This window comes from Hylobates moloch, unplaced genomic scaffold (assembly GCF_009828535.3).
Source record: "Hylobates moloch isolate HMO894 unplaced genomic scaffold, HMol_V3 SCAFFOLD_15, whole genome shotgun sequence".
In the NCBI taxonomy this organism is placed as follows: Eukaryota; Metazoa; Chordata; class Mammalia; order Primates; family Hylobatidae; genus Hylobates; species Hylobates moloch.
The window spans coordinates 3104690-3124790 of record NW_026652290.1 but is presented as its reverse complement, the minus strand read 5'-3'; the positions used below and the strand labels follow the sequence as shown (position 1 = coordinate 3124790).

General features: G+C 61.0%; 2 protein-coding genes across 11 annotated transcripts in view; one reads left to right on the top strand and one right to left on the bottom strand.

The window, feature by feature from the left end:
• TMEM94 (transmembrane protein 94) overlaps positions 1 to 4824 on the top strand; it is a 42184-nt gene extending 37360 nt beyond the window's left edge. For 5 of the 9 annotated variants that reach the window (XM_032178710.2, XM_032178712.2, XM_032178708.2 and 2 more), the window contains 10 exons: positions 98 to 197; positions 520 to 628; positions 832 to 1021; positions 1280 to 1357; positions 1664 to 1749; positions 2326 to 2407; positions 2722 to 2870; positions 2991 to 3269; positions 3460 to 3630; positions 3816 to 4824. In XM_032178710.2, coding sequence (XP_032034601.1) covers positions 98 to 197; positions 520 to 628; positions 832 to 1021; positions 1280 to 1357; positions 1664 to 1749; positions 2326 to 2407; positions 2722 to 2870; positions 2991 to 3269; positions 3460 to 3630; positions 3816 to 3888 — 1317 coding nt within the window. In that variant the 3' untranslated portion in view covers positions 3889 to 4824. The remainder of the gene's footprint in view (positions 1 to 97; positions 198 to 519; positions 629 to 831; positions 1022 to 1279; positions 1358 to 1663; positions 1750 to 2325; positions 2408 to 2721; positions 2871 to 2990; positions 3270 to 3459; positions 3631 to 3815) is intronic. The other 4 variants (XM_032178718.2, XM_032178715.2, XM_032178716.2 and 1 more) reach the window with 2 other exon arrangements.
• Positions 4814 to 20067, bottom strand: CASKIN2 (CASK interacting protein 2). 2 transcript variants are annotated; one of them, XM_032178720.2, is made up of 20 exons: positions 19840 to 20067; positions 18140 to 18639; positions 12692 to 12743; positions 12037 to 12134; positions 11435 to 11580; positions 11250 to 11345; positions 11034 to 11164; positions 10756 to 10864; positions 10272 to 10380; positions 10007 to 10101; positions 9285 to 9546; positions 9045 to 9166; positions 8896 to 8956; positions 8691 to 8782; positions 8411 to 8521; positions 8218 to 8319; positions 7948 to 8086; positions 6338 to 7813; positions 6028 to 6250; positions 4814 to 5731 (listed from the first exon to the last, which is right to left on the bottom strand). In XM_032178720.2, the coding sequence occupies exons 2-20, from the start codon at positions 18231 to 18233 to the stop codon at positions 5641 to 5643; spliced, it is 3609 nt and encodes a 1202-aa protein (XP_032034611.1). In that variant the 5' UTR covers positions 18234 to 18639; positions 19840 to 20067; the 3' UTR covers positions 4814 to 5640. The 2 variants fall into 2 exon arrangements, with proteins under 2 accessions (XP_032034611.1, XP_032034612.1); XM_032178721.2 differs by having other exon boundaries at positions 9045 to 9163.
• Between the last annotated feature and the right edge of the window lie 34 nt (positions 20068 to 20101).

Below are 20101 nucleotides of genomic sequence, written 5' to 3'. Positions count from 1 at the left end.
GCGTCCGGGGGAGAGGTAGACAGGTAGTGGGCAGGCACGTGGAGGCGAGGGATGCTGATCCCCATCCCGAAGCCACTGGCATCTCTGCTTTCTCCAGGCCAAGCTGCCCCGGGGTATCCACCAAGTGCGGCCCCACCTGCAGAACATCGACAACGTGCCCCTGCTAGTGCCCCTTTTCACCGACTGCACCCCAGAGAGTGAGTGCTGTGGCCGTGGGTACTTGGGCAACCTGGTCCCTTCGGCTGAGCTCTGCCTGGGCCTGGGTACCCCGTGGGCTCTGGAGGGATGTAGGTTTCCCACGCGGGGGGTGAAGGAACCTGGGCTGGGATCAGCTGGGGAATCTTGTGGGTTGGAGTCAGAAGTGCCAATGTTCACATGATCCCGCTGCTGGGGGTGGGATTGTTTCGAAGAGGGGCCCACCTCCTATTGCCTCCCGCTCTCCTGTCCCATGGGTCTCTGCCCAGCGCCCACATGGCGCTCTGCCTGCCTGACTCTTGTGCCCTCATACTCTGTCCTCAGCCATGTGTGAGATGATAAAGATCATGCAAGAGTACGGGGAGGTGACCTGCTGCCTGGGCAGCTCTGCCAACCTGCGGAACAGCTGCCTCTTCCTCCAGAGCGACATCAGGTCAGGGCGGGACCCTGGAGCCTGCGGGCCAGCCTCTACCTCCCAGACCGGAGGATCAGATGGGCCTGCGTGGGGCTGGGGGTGTGTACCATAGCCGACCTCGCCCTGGCTGGGACCAATGCACCTGGGCACTGTGGGAGAAGAGGGTGGGGTGCCCAGTCCTGTGGGAGATACAGCTGAAGTGTGTCCCCCACCCTGAGCAGCATTGCCCTGGATCCCCTGTACCCATCCCGTTGCTCCTGGGAGACCTTTGGCTACGCCACCAGCACCAGCATGGCCCAGGCCTTGGATGGCCTTTCTCCCCTGCAGCTGTCAGGGCAGCTCAACAGCCTGCCCTGCTCCCTGACCTTTCGCCAGGAGGAGACCATCAGCATCATCCGGCTTATCGAACAGGTGGGTGCTTCGGCAGGCAAAGGAGGAGAGACGCAGGACAGGACCCGCCTGGGGTGGGAGTAGCAGCACAGGACCTGTTTGGACCTGGGGACCTCATTCCCCAGCCCTCCGAGCGTTCTCTCCCAGGCAGTTACATTCGCCTCTGCTCCCCTCGTAGAAGCATCCTGGGCATCTGGCTCTTGGCTAAAGTGCGTCAGCTGTTGGGCCTAGGAGAGGCCAGGCAGACCCAGGCCATAGTCTGTCCCTCTTGGTCCCTAGGCTCGGCACGCCACCTATGGCATCCGTAAGTGCTTCCTCTTCCTGCTGCAGTGCCAGCTGACTCTCGTGGTTATCCAGGTGAGGTGGGGCCTGCACAGGCATTGCCCCCCGTGCTACTCACCTCTTCACTCAGGGGCCAGCTGAAAATCTGAGGAGGGAGGCTGGGATTAGCAGTACAGTCAAGGGGTCCCCCCAGAGCCTCTGTGAAGCCCCTGGGCTTTTTGAGATGACCCTCATTGGCAGAAGAGTATTCCCTCCGGCCCCTGTTCCCTCTGGCAGGATGTGAGCATCTATCTGGGCTCAGGGCAAGGGAGCTCGGGGGCTCCTATGCCCTTATTATTTGCCTGAATCGAACTGTGGCTCTTGGCTTCTTTCTTGGTCTAGTTCCTTTCTTGCCTGGTCCAGCTGCCGGCACTCCTGAGTACCACGGACATCCTGTGGCTGTCCTGCTTTTGCTACCCTCTGCTCAGGTGAGATGCCATGTAGCTTCCCTGCCCCCCATGCCTAAGCAGGAGGTGTCTGGATGTCACTGTGCAGCCCCAGGAGCCCAAGGTTCTGGAACTGCTCAGGGCTCACCTCCTCTGGTACAGGAGGCATGGAGGGAACCCCCTTTGTCTTTTTTTTTTTTTTTTTTTTTGAGATGGAGTCTCGCTCTGTCATCCAAGCTGGAGTGCAATGGTACAATCTCTGCTCATCGCAACCTCCGCCTCCCGGGCTCAAGTGATTCTCCTGCCTCAGCCTCCTGAGTAGCTGGGGTTACAGGCACCCACTACCACACCTGGCTAATTTTTGTATTTTTAGTAGAGATGGGTTTTTGCCATGTTGGCCAGGCTGGTTTTGAACTCCTGACCACAAATGATCTGCCCATCTCAGCCTCCTAAAGTGCTGGGATTACAGGTGTGAGCCACTGCCGTCCAGCCTTTGTTTTATTCCATCCCCTCACCAGACTCGACCTCATGCGCAAGACTCCCTAGAGGCTCCCTCTGTGAGAATTGAGGGACAGAGGGTCATTGTCACCATCCCTCTACCTGATCTCTGCTTTTCAGCATCTCTCTGCTGGGGAAGCCCCCCCATAGCTCCATCATGTCTATGGCAACAGGGAAAAACCTCCAGTCCATTCCCAAGAAGGTAAGCGCAACAGACCCTGTGAGCCTTGCAAGTGAGCATGGAAGGGACTGAGGGTTGGGGGAGGAGAGAGGGGCTAGTCTGGAAGGCTCTGGATGGGGGATTCCAGCAGAACTCCGGTACTTGGTTCCTAGTCTTCCCCCAGATCAAAGAGGAGGTAGTGGCCCTGAGCTGGGAAAGACCCTTGCTGGGCCTTGAGCTCCCCATCCCCCCAGGCCTGACCATTTACTAAGAGCCCGTTGAATACGTGGAAGAGCTAGGAGCAGCCGGCAGAGGGGCTGTGCACCCCAGGAGTGACTGGCCTTGTTCCCCGGCAGACCCAGCACTACTTCCTGCTCTGCTTCCTGCTCAAGTTCAGCCTCACCATCAGCTCCTGCCTCATCTGCTTTGGCTTCACACTGCAGAGCTTCTGTGACAGCTCCCGGGACCGCAACCTCACCAACTGCTCCTCCGTCATGCTGCCCAGGTGGGTCCCAGCCCCAGAGATCCACCCATCGCCTGCCTCGCCTCGAAGCTTCCTCCCTCCCCACCCCAGCCTACCTCCCTGCGGCCCCAGAGGGGCTGAGCCCATGCCCCACTTTGGCAGCAACGACGACAGGGCTCCAGCCTGGTTTGAGGACTTTGCCAACGGACTGCTGTCGGCTCAGAAGCTCACGGCCGCCCTGATTGTCCTGCACACTGGTGAGAGGGCTCCCTGGGAGGGCGTGGATGATGGTGGGAGAGGAGCCCCACTGTGGAAGTCTGACCCCCACATCGCCCCACTTTCCCCAGTCTTCATTTCCATCACCCATGTGCATCGCACCAAGCCCCTGTGGAGAAAGAGCCCCTTGACCAACCTCTGGTGGGCCGTGACAGTGCCTGTGGTGTGAGTATCGCTAGGATGGAGGGCGGAGTGCGGGCTGGGGAGGAGAGGGTCTCCTGCAGGGCTAGGATTGGAGGGCGGGACCGGGGCCAGAGGTTTAACTGTGCCCTGCCCGAGCTAACTGTTGTACTGGGAAGAGCAGGGAAGGAAGCAAGCAGTGTCAGGGTTCACACGGTGCTGCCACCTCCTGCAGGCTGCTGGGTCAGGTGGTCCAGACGGCCGTGGACCTGCAGCTGTGGACGCACAGGGACAGCCACGTCCACTTTGGCCTGGAGGACGTGCCCCTGCTGACATGGCTCCTGGGCTGCCTGTCCCTGGTCCTTGTGGTGGTGACCAATGAGATCGTGAAGCTGCATGAGATTCGGTGAGCTGTCAGCAGGGCGTCTCCCTCTGGGTTCAGGGATGTTCCCTAAACCTGTTACTCCCTTGGCGACACCGACGCTCCCCCACCTTTCCGCTGCCCATCCCTCCCTCCTCCTCTGGTGTCCTGCCCCGGCCCCTGGTCTAAGGATCTTTGCCATCCTGTGCTTTAATCTCCTGCCCCACCAGGGTCCGAGTCCGCTACCAGAAGCGACAGAAGCTGCAGTTTGAAACTAAGCTGGGCATGAACTCTCCCTTCTGAGCCACTGGCTGTGGTGGCTGTAGTTGCCCCTGTCCCTGGGGCTAAAGCCAGACCCATTTCTGAACAGGGGAGTTGGTATCATGAATGTTTCCGGGTTTGCTCCTGCACCCGTGGCACTGGAAACCCAGCTCCCCTTGTGAGACCCGCTGTCTTCCTGAGCTCTGGGGCTCACTGTGGAGGAGCTGACGGCCTGGGCCCTTGGCCAGTCCTGGCTCTTCCCTGGGCCTCACCAGGGACACTCTTGAATGTATGGCCTCAGGCGCTCCCTAGAGGGGCCCTCAACCCCCTCACCTGTGAGCTACCCCCTTTAGGGATCCCTTGCCCCCTTGGGGATCCCTTGCCCCCCAGTGCCTCTGCTCTTGGGTCCCTGGACGTGGCCTTGAAGCAAACCTTCTTTGGAGGAGCAACAGCAGCAGCCTTGGCCGACGCATCCGACTCCCAAGGCTGCTGTGGAGGGCAGGGTGGTGGTGCTTGCCTGGATGTGGCCCCGAGTGCCTCCCCTCCCTCCCTCTGTGGGGGAGTCTCCCGCCTGAACCTGAAGATGGAGCAGGGCCCCCGCTTCGCCCTGGGGCCTCTTCCTGTGCCTGGCTCAAGCTGGCTGCCTGTCAGTCTTAGGGAATCTGGCCCAGGTCTCCTCAGCCTCTGCCCCAGTTCTGGGAGAAGTTTCTACTGGTGTATATTTTTTACTGGAAATGAGCCTTTTAGGAATGAACGTAGACTGGTTTGTATTAAAATGTGTCAATTGCTAAGAAATACCTGTGGCTGGTCTGTAAGGCCACTCCAGGGTCTGCCAACCCATGGCGGTGGCTGGCAAAGGGAGGCCTAAGCCTTCCTCCATCTACGCTGGTGGGTCCCTCAGGTCTGGCTCAGGCAAGACCCCTAGGGTCAGGGGTCCCCATGTCACAGAGGCAAACACACAGCCCAGTCAAGTGGAATGGTGTTTTCATTGGTGTTAGTTGGGGGAAGAGGTTAATGGTTACAGAGCCAGGGCCTGGGCCAATGGGGTCAGGCTCTCCCTACCCTCAGGTGGGCAGTCGGGGCTCCGGCTGTGGTCCGAAGCCCCTCCCCCATTGTGTCCTCTCAGGCAGTTAATAGATAGAATAAATTCCATTTAAAATATATGCATTTCTCTCTGCTTAAAAAATAACATTTACAATTGAAAAGTTAGGACTTGTGGGATCTGTTAACCCCACTGCCTCCCACCCCTGCTAGCCCTGCCTCAGTGAGGGAAGGCGGGGGCAGGAGCTGCCTGGGCACCACCGCTGTGTATTTACACGTCCTCTGTACACCTACGGAGAGGGGGCCCGGCCAGACACACGCCTCCTCCGGCCTCTCAGGGCCTGGGCAGGATGGTGGGTGGCAAGAGGCATTCCCTTGGCACAACTTGGGACACAGGCTGGGGGGTACAGAGAAAGCACCCCCAAAGCCCCACCCCCGCTTCCTCCCTGAGGAGAGAGCTCTTACCAGAGTCCCTGTCCAGGAGCAGGGCTGTCCTGCTCAATCGATCAAACCCTGGGAGGGCGTTGCTGAGATGCAACGGAGGTCCCTCGCTAGTCAGGTTCTGATAAGGTGGGCTGCCCCACAAGAGCTGCGGTGCCCACAGCCGCAGGCTTAGAGTGGGAAGGGGCCCTGCGAGGAGGGGCACTTCAGCCTGACCAGCCCTTGGCCTGTCCCTAGGGTGGCAGGGGCCTCTTCTGTGCTGGGGCAAAGGCAGTGGACTTCGGCAGATCACAGTGGGCACTGCTGGAGGGCTCAGTCCAGCATGGCGTCCAGCTGGTCAGCCAGGGCATCGAACATGGTGCTGATGTCATCCAGAATGTGCTTGGTGGAGGCGCTGGGGGCGCTGCAGCAAGGGGAAGGACGCGGTCAGATCAGCCAGTGGCCTGCACCCCACTGGCCGTGGGGCAGGGAGCTGTCATAGCTCCCAGAGGCTCAGGGAGGCAAGGGACCGGCCAGGCTCATGTGCCTCTTAAATGGTAGCCACCAGGATTCCCTGATCTAGGTGACTCCAACACCTGGCCTCTTATCCCATTAGTGCCTGCAATGTCCCCCTCCAACATCCCCATGATCCCTGGGCAGAGGATGCAGGGAGCACGTTTCTCTGCAGCCTTCTCTCCCTCCCCATCCGGCCCCCCTCACCCCTCTTGCTCCTTGGTGCCAATGCTCTTCTCTGCGGCTCTCAGTGCAGCTGCCAGGGACGAGCTGGTCTGCTCCAGTCTCTGCTGGGCCTGGCCTGGGCCCACAGTCCCAGTGCTCTCAGGCCGTGGAGGAGGCACCGGGCGGGGGCCAAGCCGGGGCGCTAGCTTAGGGCCAGAAAATGCCAGCTGGGTGCAGGCCACCGACACAGGTTTGGAGGCTGTTCCTGCAGAGACAAAAAGGATGGCCTGGGACTTGGCTGGGTCAGACACAATCCTGCAGCAGTGCCTCCCGCACAGGCCTCGCCTCTTACCTGCTCCGGGCACCTTGAGGAGGGCAGCAGGGGCGGCCGGGGGTTCTGTCTCCGCATTCCACCGACTAGCTGCTGAGCTTTCCAGACCTGGCCCTGGGCAGGACGGCACTGGAGGCTGCATGGCAGGGCTGGGAGCAAGGGGGGTTGGAACTCCTTGGGCTGGAAGGCTGCTGGGCTCGGGCTGGGGAAGGCTAGAAGCTGAAGGAGACACGCCAAGAGTTGGAGAAGGTAGGGGGGCAGCGGGGTCAGGCGTGGCACCGGCCACTCCGAAGGCCAGCAGTGCGGTCTGCAGTGGCTCTCTCTCCCGGCACTTGGGCCTCCGCTTAACAGTGTCTGATTCCGTGAGGTTGAAATCAAGGCCAGGGGGCACGGGTGTCTCTCGGGCCGGGGGGCCAGCAGGCTTCGGGCGCTGTTTGATGGTCAGGTTCCCTTCCTCTGCAAAGGGCAGCCCTTCCCCAGAGCTGCCCCGAGATGGGGGCGTCCCCTCGGGGCCTGGCTCCTCCTCCTCCGTGTCTGACGCGGGCCCAGCCGGGGCAGGTGGGCCAGGGGGCTCTGAGGGGCCAGCAGGTTCACTCAGTGTTCGCCTTCGGGGCCCTGTGGCCCCTTCCTTGGGACCTGGGCTCCCATCTAGTGGAGGTGGCTCCGGGCTGGGGCCAGAGACGGAGCTGAGGCGCTTGGGGGGCGGGGGCGGGGGGCCTTTGCGCCGGGCCCGCAGGGCAAAGGACTGGCTGCGAGGAGTCCCCCGAGCTGGGGTTGGGGTCACGCTAGGACTGGTCCGGACAAGGGCACTGCGTCCTGGCCGCCGGGTAAGGGTAGCATAACTGCCCAGGGTGCTGCCCACCGGCCCTTCGGCCTCCCCCTCAGCATCCCCCTCTGTGGGGCCAGGGCGGCTTAGGCTGTGGGACCGGCGCTTAGGTCGAGGCGGGTCTGGGGGAGTGGCAGGGGGCCCGGCCAAGTAGGAGAAGGCCCAGGGTGCGCCAGGAGGTGGCCCTGGGGCCAGGCTAGAGGGTGAGCCCTGGGGGTACATAAAAACATAGGGTGGGGGTCCTTGGCCAGGAAGTGAGGAACAAAGCTTAGGGGGCCGCTCTGTGCCCTCTGGAAGGTTCCTCTCCTGGGGTGTGCTGGGATCTCCACCGCTGGGCTGTGGGGCAGGCTGTTCCTGTGAGTGGCCGGACCCCCGGGAGCGTGCCCCGATGCTCTCCTGGCTGGGAGAGCGGGCAGGTGGGAGGGGGAGTGGTTCAGGGCCACCCCCTGCCATGGCCGCCTGTAGCTCTGGGCTTAGTTCGCTGCCCTGGAAGGTGAGGAGCCGTGGGCCAGCCGTAGCTGGGCCTTCTCCGTTCTCCAGTCCCTCGATGGCCATCAGCTCCGGACCCTTGGCCAGCCGGCGCCCGCCTTCGCTGAGGGCCTCCCCCTGCAGCAGGCCCCGCCGAAGCTCTGCCAGCCGCTTCACCCCCAGCATGAGCTTCTTCTGATGCCCTGAGATGGGGGACGGAAGTGGCAAGGTTAGCTGGGGCTGGGGTTGTCCCGGTCACCACTGGGCCCCATACTGTCTTCTCTTGGAGACCCTGGAGGCAGGTGGGGGCCCAGCCAGGCCTCAGGACAGTCCTTACCGAGCTTGTTGACCCCAATCTCCTGCAGCTCCTCCCAGGTGAGGTCGGCCACCAGCCCCATGGAGTCGTAGCCACTGCTCACCAGCTGCTTGTGGTACTGAGGCAGCCCCAGTGCACACAGCCACTCCAGCAGGTCCGTCTGGAAGAGCACCGTCCTCAGAACAACTCTCAGCCAGCCTCCACCCCCAGCCAGAGGGGAAAAGGCACCGCAAAGCCACAGCTGAGGGCGACAGCACGTGCCCCACTCCCCAGCCACCCTTGATGGCTCACTGGGATGTAGCTGGGCAGCCACTCGGCGATGCTGAGCTGAGCGATCTCTGAGGCGATCTTCTTCCTGTGCCCAGGCTTGGTCACCCCGATGGCCGTCAGGTCCTGCCACACAAAGTCTGGCCATCAGGCCCCTCCCCTGCCCGCTGGGCCCTCCCCTGCCCGCTGGGCACTGCCTCCCAGCTGCAGCACCCACCTCAGGTGTCATGCGGCTGATGGTAGGCACATCATAGCCGGCCTGCAGAAAGTGGGCAGTGTAGCCCTCCAGCTGGAACTCGCTTAGCCAGTTATGAATGGCCTGCGCGTCCTGCGGGGTGGGGGAAGGGGGCAGAATTAGCAGGAGCTGGACCAAGGCCCTAGCCCCCACCAGGGGCTCAGGGCCTGCCGGAGCGGGGCTTCAGTCCATGCAGAGGCTCTTGCATCTGCCCTGCCCTACCCACCCCAAGGCCCACAGTGCACCGCAATGGAGATCACACCTTCCCCTCCAGCAGCTGTTCTGGCCGCACGTCCTGGGTGAAGATCTGCTCCCCAGAGCGGCAGTTGGCCAGAGGGCGGTGGCTCAGGTTGTCTTCAAGGAGAGAGAAAAATGGGATGGAAAGGTGGCAGGAGGAAGGGGTGCCCACCCTCGGCCTCCTTACGTGCACCTCTCCTAGCCAACCCAGGTCCCCTGACCCTTCCTACCTGCCAGGGACGGTGGGTGGAGTCCTGGCAGCACCTGGTCCTCTCCGGCAGAGGGCAGTGGCTGGAGACAGGGCAGGAGCCAACTCAGCATTTGGGGAACTGGCAGTGGGGAATGAGCCCTGCCCTGGTCCGTGACCCCATCATCCTACCTGGGCGTTCTCAATCAGGAGGCCAGGGCCATGGCCGTTAGTGCCCTCAGAGCTCTGCCCGCTGCCGGCACTGCGGATGCTGCCCACACTGCCCTCACTGCCCACGCTATTCCTGTCACCTGCTATGGGGGGCAGAAGCCAAGGGGTCAGAGTCCCAAGGGACGCTCTGACAGCTGTCTGGCAGCTTGCCCAGGCCACACGCCCACACAGTGCCCAGCACTGCCCCCTGGGAGGATGTACCTGGGCTGTCTGGGCTGAGGCCCACCCGAGGAAGCTGGCTGTAGGTAAGAGGGTGTGGGGGTTCTTCAGCAGGAGGCTGCAGTGTCCGGGAGAAGCCTGGGCGCAGGGGGGTGGGTGCGGAGGGGAGGCGGGCTGCAGGGACGCCCACCCGCTTGCTGACCACCTCGACGATGCCCGGGGGGAAGTAGCCTATGCGGTCTGTGCCCCTCTGGCTCTCGTGGATTTGGCCCTTCCAGCGGCCGTCGGGATGCTGCTCTAGCACCTGGGGCCAGGGGTGGGGGGCGGGGACGGTCACTCCCAGCACCAGGCAAGTGGCAAACAGTTGTCCCTGCAGCTGCGGTCCGGCAACCCTGATCCAGCTCTTCCCCTACCCCTGAGGAGCTGGCCTCTAATGCCCACACTGGCCCAAGTTCCACCCCTGCTGCCAGCAGCCAGCTCAATCTCCTCTGTGCCTCCAGGGTCAAATCACAGCTCCACTACTTGCTAGCTGTGTGACCTTGGGCAAGTCACTTTAATTTCTCTTGATTTTATTTTGTTTAATTCTCAACTTTGTCATCTGTAAAGAAGAAATGCTAACGGCACCGCCTTCCCTGGCTTTAGGAAGAATTAAATGAGGGTGCGTATGGAGACCTCAGAGCAGAACCTGGTAACATAGCAGGTGCCCAAATAAGTAACAGCAATCATCTGTATTTGCAAAGGAAGGCCTGCCTGGGGTCCCTCACCGTGATGACATCCCCTGCCCGGACATTGAGAGCAGTGGGATCGTGGAGGTTCCAGAAATCCTTGAGCGCTCGGACCTTCAGGATCCCTGAGGCCTCTAAGAGAATGGGGTGGGGGACAGGTGTCATCTAAGGGTCTTTAGGGCATCTTCCCACTCCTCATCCCCTTGACAACCCTCCCCCAGGGACGTCCACTCCCCCTCCACATCCTGGTACCACTTGAGCGGCTCCAGGCCCCCATGGGCAGGGTATCCTCCCCCGCACTCACCCCGCAGTAGCTGCTTGATTTCCCGGCTGGCCTGGGAGGTGGTGAACTGATTCACTATGTCCAGCGCCGTCTGGTTATACGTATTCCGGATGTTCACGTCCACACCTCCCTGGGTGCACAGTGTCACATGAGTACACGCTAGGCACTTTGACACCCCTCACCCGATTCTCTCAGCTACCCGGGACCTAGGTACTATTACCATTTTCATATTTTACAGATGAGGAAATAGAAGCTCAGGAACTCAAGTCAAGGACAAGCTCAAGTTCACTCAGCTAGTAAGAGTCAGATCTGGGGTCCCAATCAGGTTGGTCTGCCCCCGACCCATCTGCACCGCCTCAGCACCATTCAGAAGGAAGTCAGGCCTCTTCCCTGACGCCCATGCAAAAACCACGCTGGAGTCCTCCGTCCCGTACCTCCCCAGCCAGTCAGGGCACAGGGCAGAGGCTCCATGGACACCTGCGAGGGAGCAGGCACCCATACCCACCTCCAGAAGCAGCCGTACCACCTCGGTCTTGCCATACAGTGCAGCCTCGTGGAGCGCCGTACCCGTCTTGGTCTGGCGGTTGATCTCGATCCCAGCTCTCAGGAGCTGCCTGCAGTGGACGGGGGGAGTCATGGGGGAGGTGGGGCAGGAGGGGGTGCTGACTGCTGGGGGCCTGGGAGATGGAGAGCCCGGGTGAAGAGGGCAGTGGGGGAGGGCACTGAGGGGCACCGATGGTCCCGCAGGCAGGTGATGAGGAAGCGGGGGGACCCCAAGGGTACCTGATGACTTCTCTGTGGCCATTCTTGGCAGCCAAGTGCAAGGGCGTGGTGTAGTTGGGGTCACATGGGTCTTTGGCCTCGCCCTCCAGCAGTGCCACACATAAGTGGCTGTTCAGAAGCAGCTGGGCCACCTGCAGCACCCAGCGCCCAGTTAGAGCCTCCTCCTGAGACCCTGTAGACGTCCAGGACCCAGCACCCCAAGGCTGCGGGCCTCACCTTGAGTCGGCCGAATTCACAGGCCAGGTCCAGGGGCGTCTTCTTGGCCTTGTTGACCAGGCATGGGTTGGACTGATGCTGGAGAAGCATTTCTGACTGGGGTTGGGGGAGCCGAGTGAGGGGGCCTGGCCTGTCCGGCACCCCACCCTGCCCTGCGCCACGCCCCTGTGGGCAGCCTCACGTACCACCTCATAATGTCCATACTGCGCAGCCAGGTGCAGGGGGATCTGTCCGTCCAGCGAGGCGGCATTGACGGCCGCAGAGGCGCGCAGCAGCAGCCTCACAGGCTCCAGCCGGCCCTGCCAGGCTGCGTAGTGCAGCGGGCGCATGCCTGGCAGGAGGAAAGGGTTTCTGAGGGAGGTCCTGGGACGGCGTTGGGGGTGGAGAGGAACTGAGCAGCGTATGGAGCCAGCCCAGCTGGGAGGGCAGACAGCCCACGGGGATGCAGTGCTGGCTCTATCCAGGTGTGGTTAGGAAGAGGTTCGGCTCGACGGGGCTGAAGCCAGAGTCCCGCTGTGCCCACTACGGATCATGATGACCCCAGGACAGCAACAAAACCTCGCTGAGCCTCAACCTACTCATCTGAATAATGGGATGTTAGTACCACTCCCCTATGCTGTGGAAGGCTGTGAAGATTAAACGGGGAAAAGCCACTCGCAAGCCCGGAGACGCTGTGCTAGCATCTGTTAGCATTGCTACGTTGTCACGGGAGCAAGCTCTGGTCCCAGGGTCTAGGTAGGGCCCCTACCTGCCCGGGGTGGGGGTCGGGGACACATGGGGGTCTCACCATTGCTGTCCTTGATGTCAACAGTGGCCTGAGCCTCTAGCAGCAAGGCTATGAGCTCCAGGCTGCCCCCCAAAGCAGCGTGGTGGAGGGCAGAGAATCTGAGGTGGGAGGACACAAAGTTAGGGGTGTTGGTGGGCAGTCCCCACCCCCAAATCCTGGTCTTCCATACCCGAACCTATCCTGGGGGCTGGCAGGGATGGGTTACTGGCCCCCCCAACCCCACCAGCCGTGCCGTGGGAGCGCAGTGGCTGAGCCACAGCATGAAAGGGCTCAGTGTCTGCGCTGAGAGGCCCGTTTGTCTCGCCCCCCCCGCCCCGCCCCCAGCTGGCCCAGGGGAGGGGGCCGTGGGAGCGGGAGCCTGAGGGCTCCTACCCTCCAGGGAGAAAAGGGGGCCCCAAAGGAATCTGACCCCAGGAGGCCCCGCAGAGAGGCACCAGGGCCCCTCCCCTCACTCAGGGCTAACTCCATGGGCGGACGGGCGTCCCCTCCCTCCAGCCCAGGGACAGGACCCACAGCTCGCAGCAAATACACTTCCAGGGCCAAGTCTGAGAGGGAAAGGGGCCCTGGGCCTCAGGATCTTTCCCTCCAGCCCCACCCCCGGGGCTCTACTGCCCCCACCCAGCAGCTCTGCAGAGGGACAGGGGCTCCCACTCACCCATCAGCATCCTGGTAGTTCACGTTGAGCCTCTTTGTGGAGCCCAGGAGCTCTAGGGGTCAGGGCAGGAGGTGTCAGGGCCATCAGATGACTGCCCTCACCCAGCATCCCTCCCCCCGCCTGTCACAGCCCGGCTGACCTCTTGGCGTGCAGGAAAGCACCTGCCCCATGGCCTTCTGCCTGTCCCGTCCCTGTGGCTCCCCACCCTAGCCCACCGGCCCAGCAGCGTGACGGCAGTGAGGGCAGGCTGCTGCTGTGGCAGTGGGCTGGCTTCCCCTCGCCCCAGCCCCGCTTGTTTATAGAGCCAAAGAGGGCGGGGGGTGGGACTGGCACGACGTGCCCTCAGTGGACAGGCCCACGGTGTGCATGGTTAGCATTCCTGCCTGAATGGCCCAGGCGGGGAGTCATGTTGTCCTACTGGGCCGAGGGGTGGGGAGAGAGAAGGAAAGAGGCACTAGGTATTCAAGGACAGGCCACGATGCCCAGTCCTGGGGTATCCCAGAGGAAGGTGACATTAGACAGACCTCTACCCAACACTGGCTCTGCCAGGCGCCAGCTGTGTGACTGTGACAAGTCATTTAACCTCCCATGCTCAGTGTCCTCAACTGTAAAATGAGCTGATCAGAACCTGCTCACGGGGGCTGTGAGTACAGCGCCTGACCCTGTCATATGCAAAGACAGGAGCTCTCAACATCTAGCCCTCCTGACGTGTTGGCCAATACCATCCCGACGTTAGGGCGATGGTCCTCCAACAAGAGCTGGCACAGGGCCCGCACTGTCCCCACTGGGACCTCCATGGGTGCTCAGACTGCCCAGGGAGTCGTTGCCACTGCTGACTCCACACCTACAGGGTCTTAGCTGAGGTGTCCATGCCTTGGACAAGGACTCTGCAGGTTGGTGGCAGGAGGAGCTGGGGCCACTCCCTCTCGGGGCAGGGTTCAGGCAGGTGTGCTCCCTGCGAGAGCCAGGGAACTGGTGGGAGTGGTTGTTGGAAGTGCTGGGGAGGGAAGGAAGGCCTGTCATGGGTGGCCCCTGCCTCCTGCTAGAACCCACTCTGCGGGGAAGGAGTGGGCCTGGCTCGGCCAGGCTGGGCGGAGTGCCAAGTGTGCTGCCCAGGCCTGCCCCCCAGGCTCCGGTGGGCCCCTGAATACCCCAGTAGCCTGGGCGAGACAGGGTTTCATTCCAACAGGGAGGGGAGGGACCAACCTGGCAGTAGGGAGCATGGCACGGGGAGGGAGGGGACGGCTACACTGAGGGCCAAACTGAAGGACACTGTGCCACAAAGGTAAGGACAGAGCCAGGGAGGGACAAAGCGCTGAAGGGGTTGTGGCCACTGGGAAGAAACGCAGACCTCCATTTTCCTCCAGTTCCCTTGGAAAGTCCTTGTCATACAGAACCATTTGAGGCAGGAGAAAGAAGAGGGGCTCTAGAAGCGGAAGTGCACAGTTCAAATGCTCACTCTGGCTGTGTGACCCTGGCCTGCCACGGTACCTCTCTGAGCCCCAGTGGAGACAATGCGGTCAGCAGGGAAGAGACACAGAGCGCCCTTCAAGCTGCCCACTCTTCCATTAGCCCTCCTCTTCCAAAAGCCTGGATGGTTTGGAATGAGGCAGCTGGGTGGCGGGATGCAGTCTCTCCCGAGAGGAGCAGGACAATGTGACAGGCAGGACAGGAACAGGGCAAGGGCCAGGCTGGGTGGCTCCGTTCTTTTCAGAACAATGGCCGGAAAGGCGGTGGGGGAGAGGCTCAGAGTGACCGGGCTGGGGACCCTGGCAGGAGGGCAGAGGGTCCCGGTTCCTGGCAGTGACTCCAGGCACTTCCCCTGCGGTACAACCTTCTTCCCGGGCCTGGCGCTGGGGGTGGAAGGGTGGCTCCTGATTTAGGCTCCCGGGCAGAGGATGTGAGCTCAGCTGGCCGCCCCAGCACACCCCATTTCCTCTGGCCAAAGAAGGAGATTGTTCAGAAAAGGGAGTGGTGCGGCAAGGGGTGGGGAGCAGGGCCAGGGCAACTGTACCCCTCTTCTCTCAGCCACCTGCTCCCTGAAGAGGACCTGGGCGGGGGCGGGGAATTGGCCTGATATCAAATGGAGGAGGCTGAGGGAGCACCTCCCACCTTCCTGTTCTCTCTCGATAGCTATAAAGCGCCAGCTAACCCCCAGAAGGAAAAAGGGGAGTCCTGACGCCTCCCTTTTAGCAGTTTCCCTTGCCTTCTTATGATACGGAGCAAGAGTCCCTAGCCTCACTTCTGAGAACTGCATTAAAATCATAGGGAGAACTTTCTGATATACAGAGTCCCAGGCCCTCTGTGATGAGTCTGATTTTGAGGGGAGTCCAAGGAGTCTACACTTTTATTTTTACTTATTTATTACTTTTTGAGACAGGGTCTTGCTCTGTTGCCCAGGTTGGAGTGTAGTGGCACGATCTCGGCTCACTGTAGCCTTGACCTCCCCGACTCAAGCGATCCTCCCACCTCAGCCTCCTGAATAGGCGGGACTACAGGCATGTGCCACCATGCCCAGATCATTTCTTAATTTTTTTGTAGAGATGGCATCTTACTATGTTGCCCAGGCCAGTCTCAAACTCCTAGGCTAACTAGGAGTCCTGGGGGACTCCTTCCCGTGCACAGGGCCAACAGGACTATAGGTGTGTGCCATCATGGCTGGCCCAGTCTGCACTTTTGAAACAATCCCTAGGCCAGCATGGTGGCATTGCCTGTAGTACTAGCCACTCAGGAAGCTGAGGTGGGAGGATGAGGCAGGAGGATCACTAGAGCCCAGGAGTTCAAGGCTGGGCAACATAGCGAGACCCCATCTCTTTCCCTGTCTTTTTTTTTTTTTTCTTTTTTTTGAGACAGACTCTTGCTCTGTTGCCCAGGCTGGAGTGCAGTGGTACGATCTCAGCTCACTGCAACCTCCGCCTCCCAGGTTCAAGAGATCCTCCTGCCTCATCCTCCCGAGTAGCTGGGACTACAGGCACTCGCCACCACACTGAGCTAATTTTTGTATTTTTCGTAGAGACGGGGCTTCACCACGTTGCCCAGGCTGGTCTCGAACTCCTGACATCAAGTGATCTGCCCACCTTGGCCTCCCAAAGTGAGACCCTATCTCTTTAAAAAGAACAGAACAATCCCTAGGTAATTCTGATGGGCAGCTGAGTGCAGAGCACAGGGGACAGGGTGCGGCTTTGCCTCTGCTCTGCCATGCTATGGCTGTGTGACTTTAGGCAAGTCACTAACCCTCTCTGAGCATCACTTTCCTTATCTACAGAACGGATATTGAAATACCTATCTCACAGGCAAGTGAGGAAATTATAATATTTCATAGACTATAAGGTTTGCAAATGTCACCTTGTGATCTCACTTTTGTCACCAGCCTCTCCAGCTTCTCAGAGGACTGGGAGGGGAGGCACAGTGCCAGGGCCTCACAAGGAATCCCAGGCCCCAGTCATGCTGTGCCCGCGCCTACAGCCTGCGCAGGGTGAATTCTCCCCTTTGGGACTGAGGGAAGGGACCTCCTTCCCCACAGACGTTTCCCATTGGGCACAAGGGACCTTCTCGGAGCCTAAGAGCCGGCTCTGCAGTTCCCGCCACCGGCCTCCAAACCCCTCCCACCTGCCCTCCTGAGGGCCTCACTTTGAGGCCCCAGAGCTGTGAGGCCAGAAGCAGCTTGACCAAGGCCCCACTGGGCAGGTTGCCAAAAGCAACACAGAGGTGACAGAGGAGGGGAGTGGCTGCACTGCTGGACTTTAGGGCCCTCCCCTGGGACCTCCTTAGCACCTCCCCAGTGGCACCCACCCTGTGTCCACTTCCCTAGGCACAGAGACCACCCCACAGCTCCACCTCTCCAGGCCCTGCGTCTCCTGCCCCAGTGTGCTAGTGGATGCATGAGGTTAAGGCCCTTCCTCTGGCACCCACACCCCAGGTGTTCAGGTAGCCTGGGGGACTCCTTCCTGTGCACAGGGCCAAGGTGTATCTTGGGGCTAGAGCCCCTGAACTCCAGAGGAGACCCTCCCATCCAGGGAACTCCTCCTGCCTCAGTGTGGTGGCAGGAACCACCTCCTGCCTATGCTGATCTGGGATCTCAAGGTGACAAGTCCAGTGGCCTCCTGGGACAGCCCAGAGAGCCCTCCCTGAAGCCCAGAGGTCTATTCTCCCTGTGGGGGGTCGCACCACAGAGGCACCCAAGACATGGGGCTCAGGTGTGGCCACTTGTGCATGGAGCCCCCACAGCCCAGTCAGGTCTCGAGGCTAGGTGAAAATCTCCAGTAAACGAGCTCTGGCCACACACCCCCAGGGCACACATGTCAAGAGAAGAGAAACTTTAGCAACTTGTTAGAAAGTGTTGAACTTTTTTTAAGCAGTAGAACTCCCTTTTCAAAAGCTATCTCATGGCCTGGTGCGGTGGCTCACGCCTGTAATCCTAGCACTTTGGGAGGCTGAAGCGGGTGGATCACCTGAGGTCAGGATGGTGAAACCCCGTCTCTAGTAAAAATTAGCCAGGCGTTGTGTCAGGAGCCTGTAATCCCAGCTACTCGGGAGGCTGAGGCAGAAGAATCGCTTGAACCCAGGAGGCAGAGGCTGCAGTGCGCTGAGATCACGCCACTGCACTCCAGCCTGGGTGAGAAAGCAAGACTCCGTCTCAAAAAAAAATAAAAAGCTATCTTGTAGATATCCTCTTAAGACACGAACACAGAGATGCCCTGGTTGAAATGTGTGCGTTTGAGGTTGGGGGTAGGGATGAAGTTCTATCTATTCAGTCTTCTCTAACCCACTGTCAGAAACCTCATGGCTCCCAAGAACACATCAGAAAGACCATCTGCTAGAAGGCAACTCCACGAAGACAGGAATTTGGGTCTGTTTTGTTCACTACTATGGTCCAGTGCTTAGAACAGAGCCTGAGCCAGGCACGGTGACTCACTCCTGTAAACCTAGTACTAGGAGGCCTAGGTGGGTGGATCACTTGAGGTCTCGAGTTCGAGACCAGTCTGGTCAACATGGAGAAACCCCATCTCTACCAAAAATATAAAAAAAATTTAGCCGGGCATGGTGGCACACATGGTAATCCCAGCTACTAGGGAGGCTGAGGCAGGAGAATGGCCTGAACCCAGAAGGCGGAGGTTCCAGTGAGCCGAGATCCTGCCACTGTACTCCAGCCTGGGTGACAAGCAATAGGCACTCAATAACAATGTGAATGAATGTACTTCAGCCCTCTAGTTTTGCAGGTAAGGAAACTGCAGCCCAGGGAGGTTAAGTGACTTGCCTAAGGACACACAGCAAGGGGGACCCAACTTTCTCTCTGGCTCTCTCACACAGAGGCACTTCTTATTGAGAACAAGACAGTCCACCCTCCTCAAATATGCGGATCACAGCGACCCACCCCCACCCACCAAGCCTCTGTGAACTGAGCACTCAGAGGGCCTCAGCGGGATGCTCGTCCCACCCGGTACTCACTTGTCTTTGTGGCCTTGACCTTCGCCACCAGTTTCTGCACACCGGTCACATCTCCATTCTTGACAGCGAGGATCAGGTCCTGTTCACGACCCATACTGGCTCCTGGGCTGAGCTCTGCGCTCAGGAGTCCAGGGCAAAGGCAGGCAACGGGTCCAAGCTGGGGCGTCAGGGCGCCATGCTGCAGCCCCTTGGAGGGCTCCCGGTTCCCGGGGAGCAAGTCTGGTGTCCCAGGCAGCGGGCTCCTCGTCAGGTGCTGAGGGATACTCCCAAAGGTGCTCCGTGAACTGCCACCACACGAAGGAAAGCTAATCTTTGAGGGGGTGGAGAGGCTACGTGGAAATCTGGATGGATATCAGCTTGTGGCTTCCGACAGCTCTGGGATGGGCCGGCACTGGGCACACCAATCTTCCCGGCTTGGCTGCGGAACACCAGTGCCCACCCAGAGAGCAGCCAGCATTCCCTTGGGCCTCAGGCAGCAGCGGTGCACTGGTCTCAGGGCTCTGGAAAAGGCACAGGGCCTCTGTCAAATGCTGGGCCACAGACTGCAAGGGTCTCAGAAGTGGCGTGCAGAGGATGAGCAGGACAAGACCTTCAGGGAGCCCCCAAGCCACCCTGGCTCCCCTCAGAGTCGATGGTGATGCTGAGCCACTGAAAGTGGGGAGGAAGCTGCTATGCATGAGAGGAGTATTGGTGGCGGGGGAGATGGCATTCTGGGAGGGGGAGGCTGAGTCACTGGGGCCCCAGGGCACCTGGCAGTACCTCAACCTTGGGCAGGAGGGGCCCTGGCAGCATGACATACTGGGGCAGGCCGGGCCAGCAGCCTGTTCTCCACAGCCCGAGGCTCCGACACCCACAGACAACTGGCGGGCCAGGAGGTGGGGCCGGGAGGGTCAGGCACAGGCAGGCGGGCAGGGGTCACTCCCTGTCAAAGGCACCAGCCCCCAGATTCCTCCCTACGGAGGCTTCAAGCCTTCGCTTTAATGGCTGGATGCCCTAGTCCTAGGACTCTTTGTGAACGGAGGGCATGAAGTGCTTCTGGCCCCCCATTTCTGGGGGCTCTGCCTGCTAGAGAGGGAAGCTGCACAGCACCTGTTGCTGACCCGTCCTCGCCCCTTGTGTTGGGTGGAGGAGCAGCTGGGCAGAGAACAGAGACAGAGCTGGGGCACTGCTGACAAACGGGGCTCCCAAGCCCCCCAAGCCTGAACCTGAAGCCCAGACCCTGGACTCCACTGCATAGAAGCTTACGTCAGTTTCTCGGTGGCAGCGAATTTACTGCCAGAGTCTTGTGGCATGAGATCCGCGCAGGCCTGGGGCCCTGGCCGGGAACCCCTCACTCCCCAAACGTCCCAAGCCAAACCCAGGGGCACACCCACGCGGAGCCCGCGGCCGACACGGACGGAGGGCGCCCTTGGCAGTGCCTGGGGTCGGGCTGACTCCCCCGCCCCCCGGAATGTCCCTCCAGCTCCTCGCAACCCCCCAGCCCAGCCCAGCCCAGCCCAGCCCAGGCCCACCGGGGAACAAAGCGGCGGGAGAAGCCGGGCGGGCCAAGCGCCCGAGGTATAAACGCGGAGGATGGAAAAAGGGGCGCGAGGAGGACGGAAGGAACGGGGAGATGGAGGTGCCCGCCGATCCCGCAAGAAAAGTTAGTTTGCGCCCGCCCCCAAGGGCGCTGACCCCCAGCGCGGGCCCCGCAGCCTCACCTCTCCCGGCCGCCCGCCGGGGTCCGGCTGGCCCTGCTCGGTCCCTGGCACTCAGGACGGTGGCTCCCACTCCCCCCCTGCCCCCCTTTCTCCTTCTCCTTTTCCAAGGCCGGCTCGGCGCCTCCCGCAGGAAATCCCGCCCCTCCCCCCTCCCTCCCGCCGGATCGGGAACGGAGGGACTGTCCCGGCCGCGCAGTCAGGCTGTCAGTCAGCACCGGCGGCTCCGCCCCCATCCGCGCCAGATCCCGCCCCAACTCGCGCC

What these genes read in the sequence shown, in the direction of transcription:
- CASKIN2 (XM_032178720.2), bottom strand. Translation starts at nt 18,233, where the DNA reads ATGGGTCGTGAACAGGACCTGATCCTCGCTGTCAAGAATGGAGATGTG. An exon ending in GGGCAGGGGATGTCATCACG is followed by an intron (nt 9,547 to 10,006) that starts GTGAGGGACCCC and finishes CCCTGGCCCCAG; the next exon opens with GTGCTAGAGCAGCATCCCGA. An exon ending in GGCTGCCCAGCTACATCCCA is followed by an intron (nt 8,087 to 8,217) that starts GTGAGCCATCAA and finishes GTGCTCTTCCAG; the next exon opens with ACGGACCTGCTGGAGTGGCT.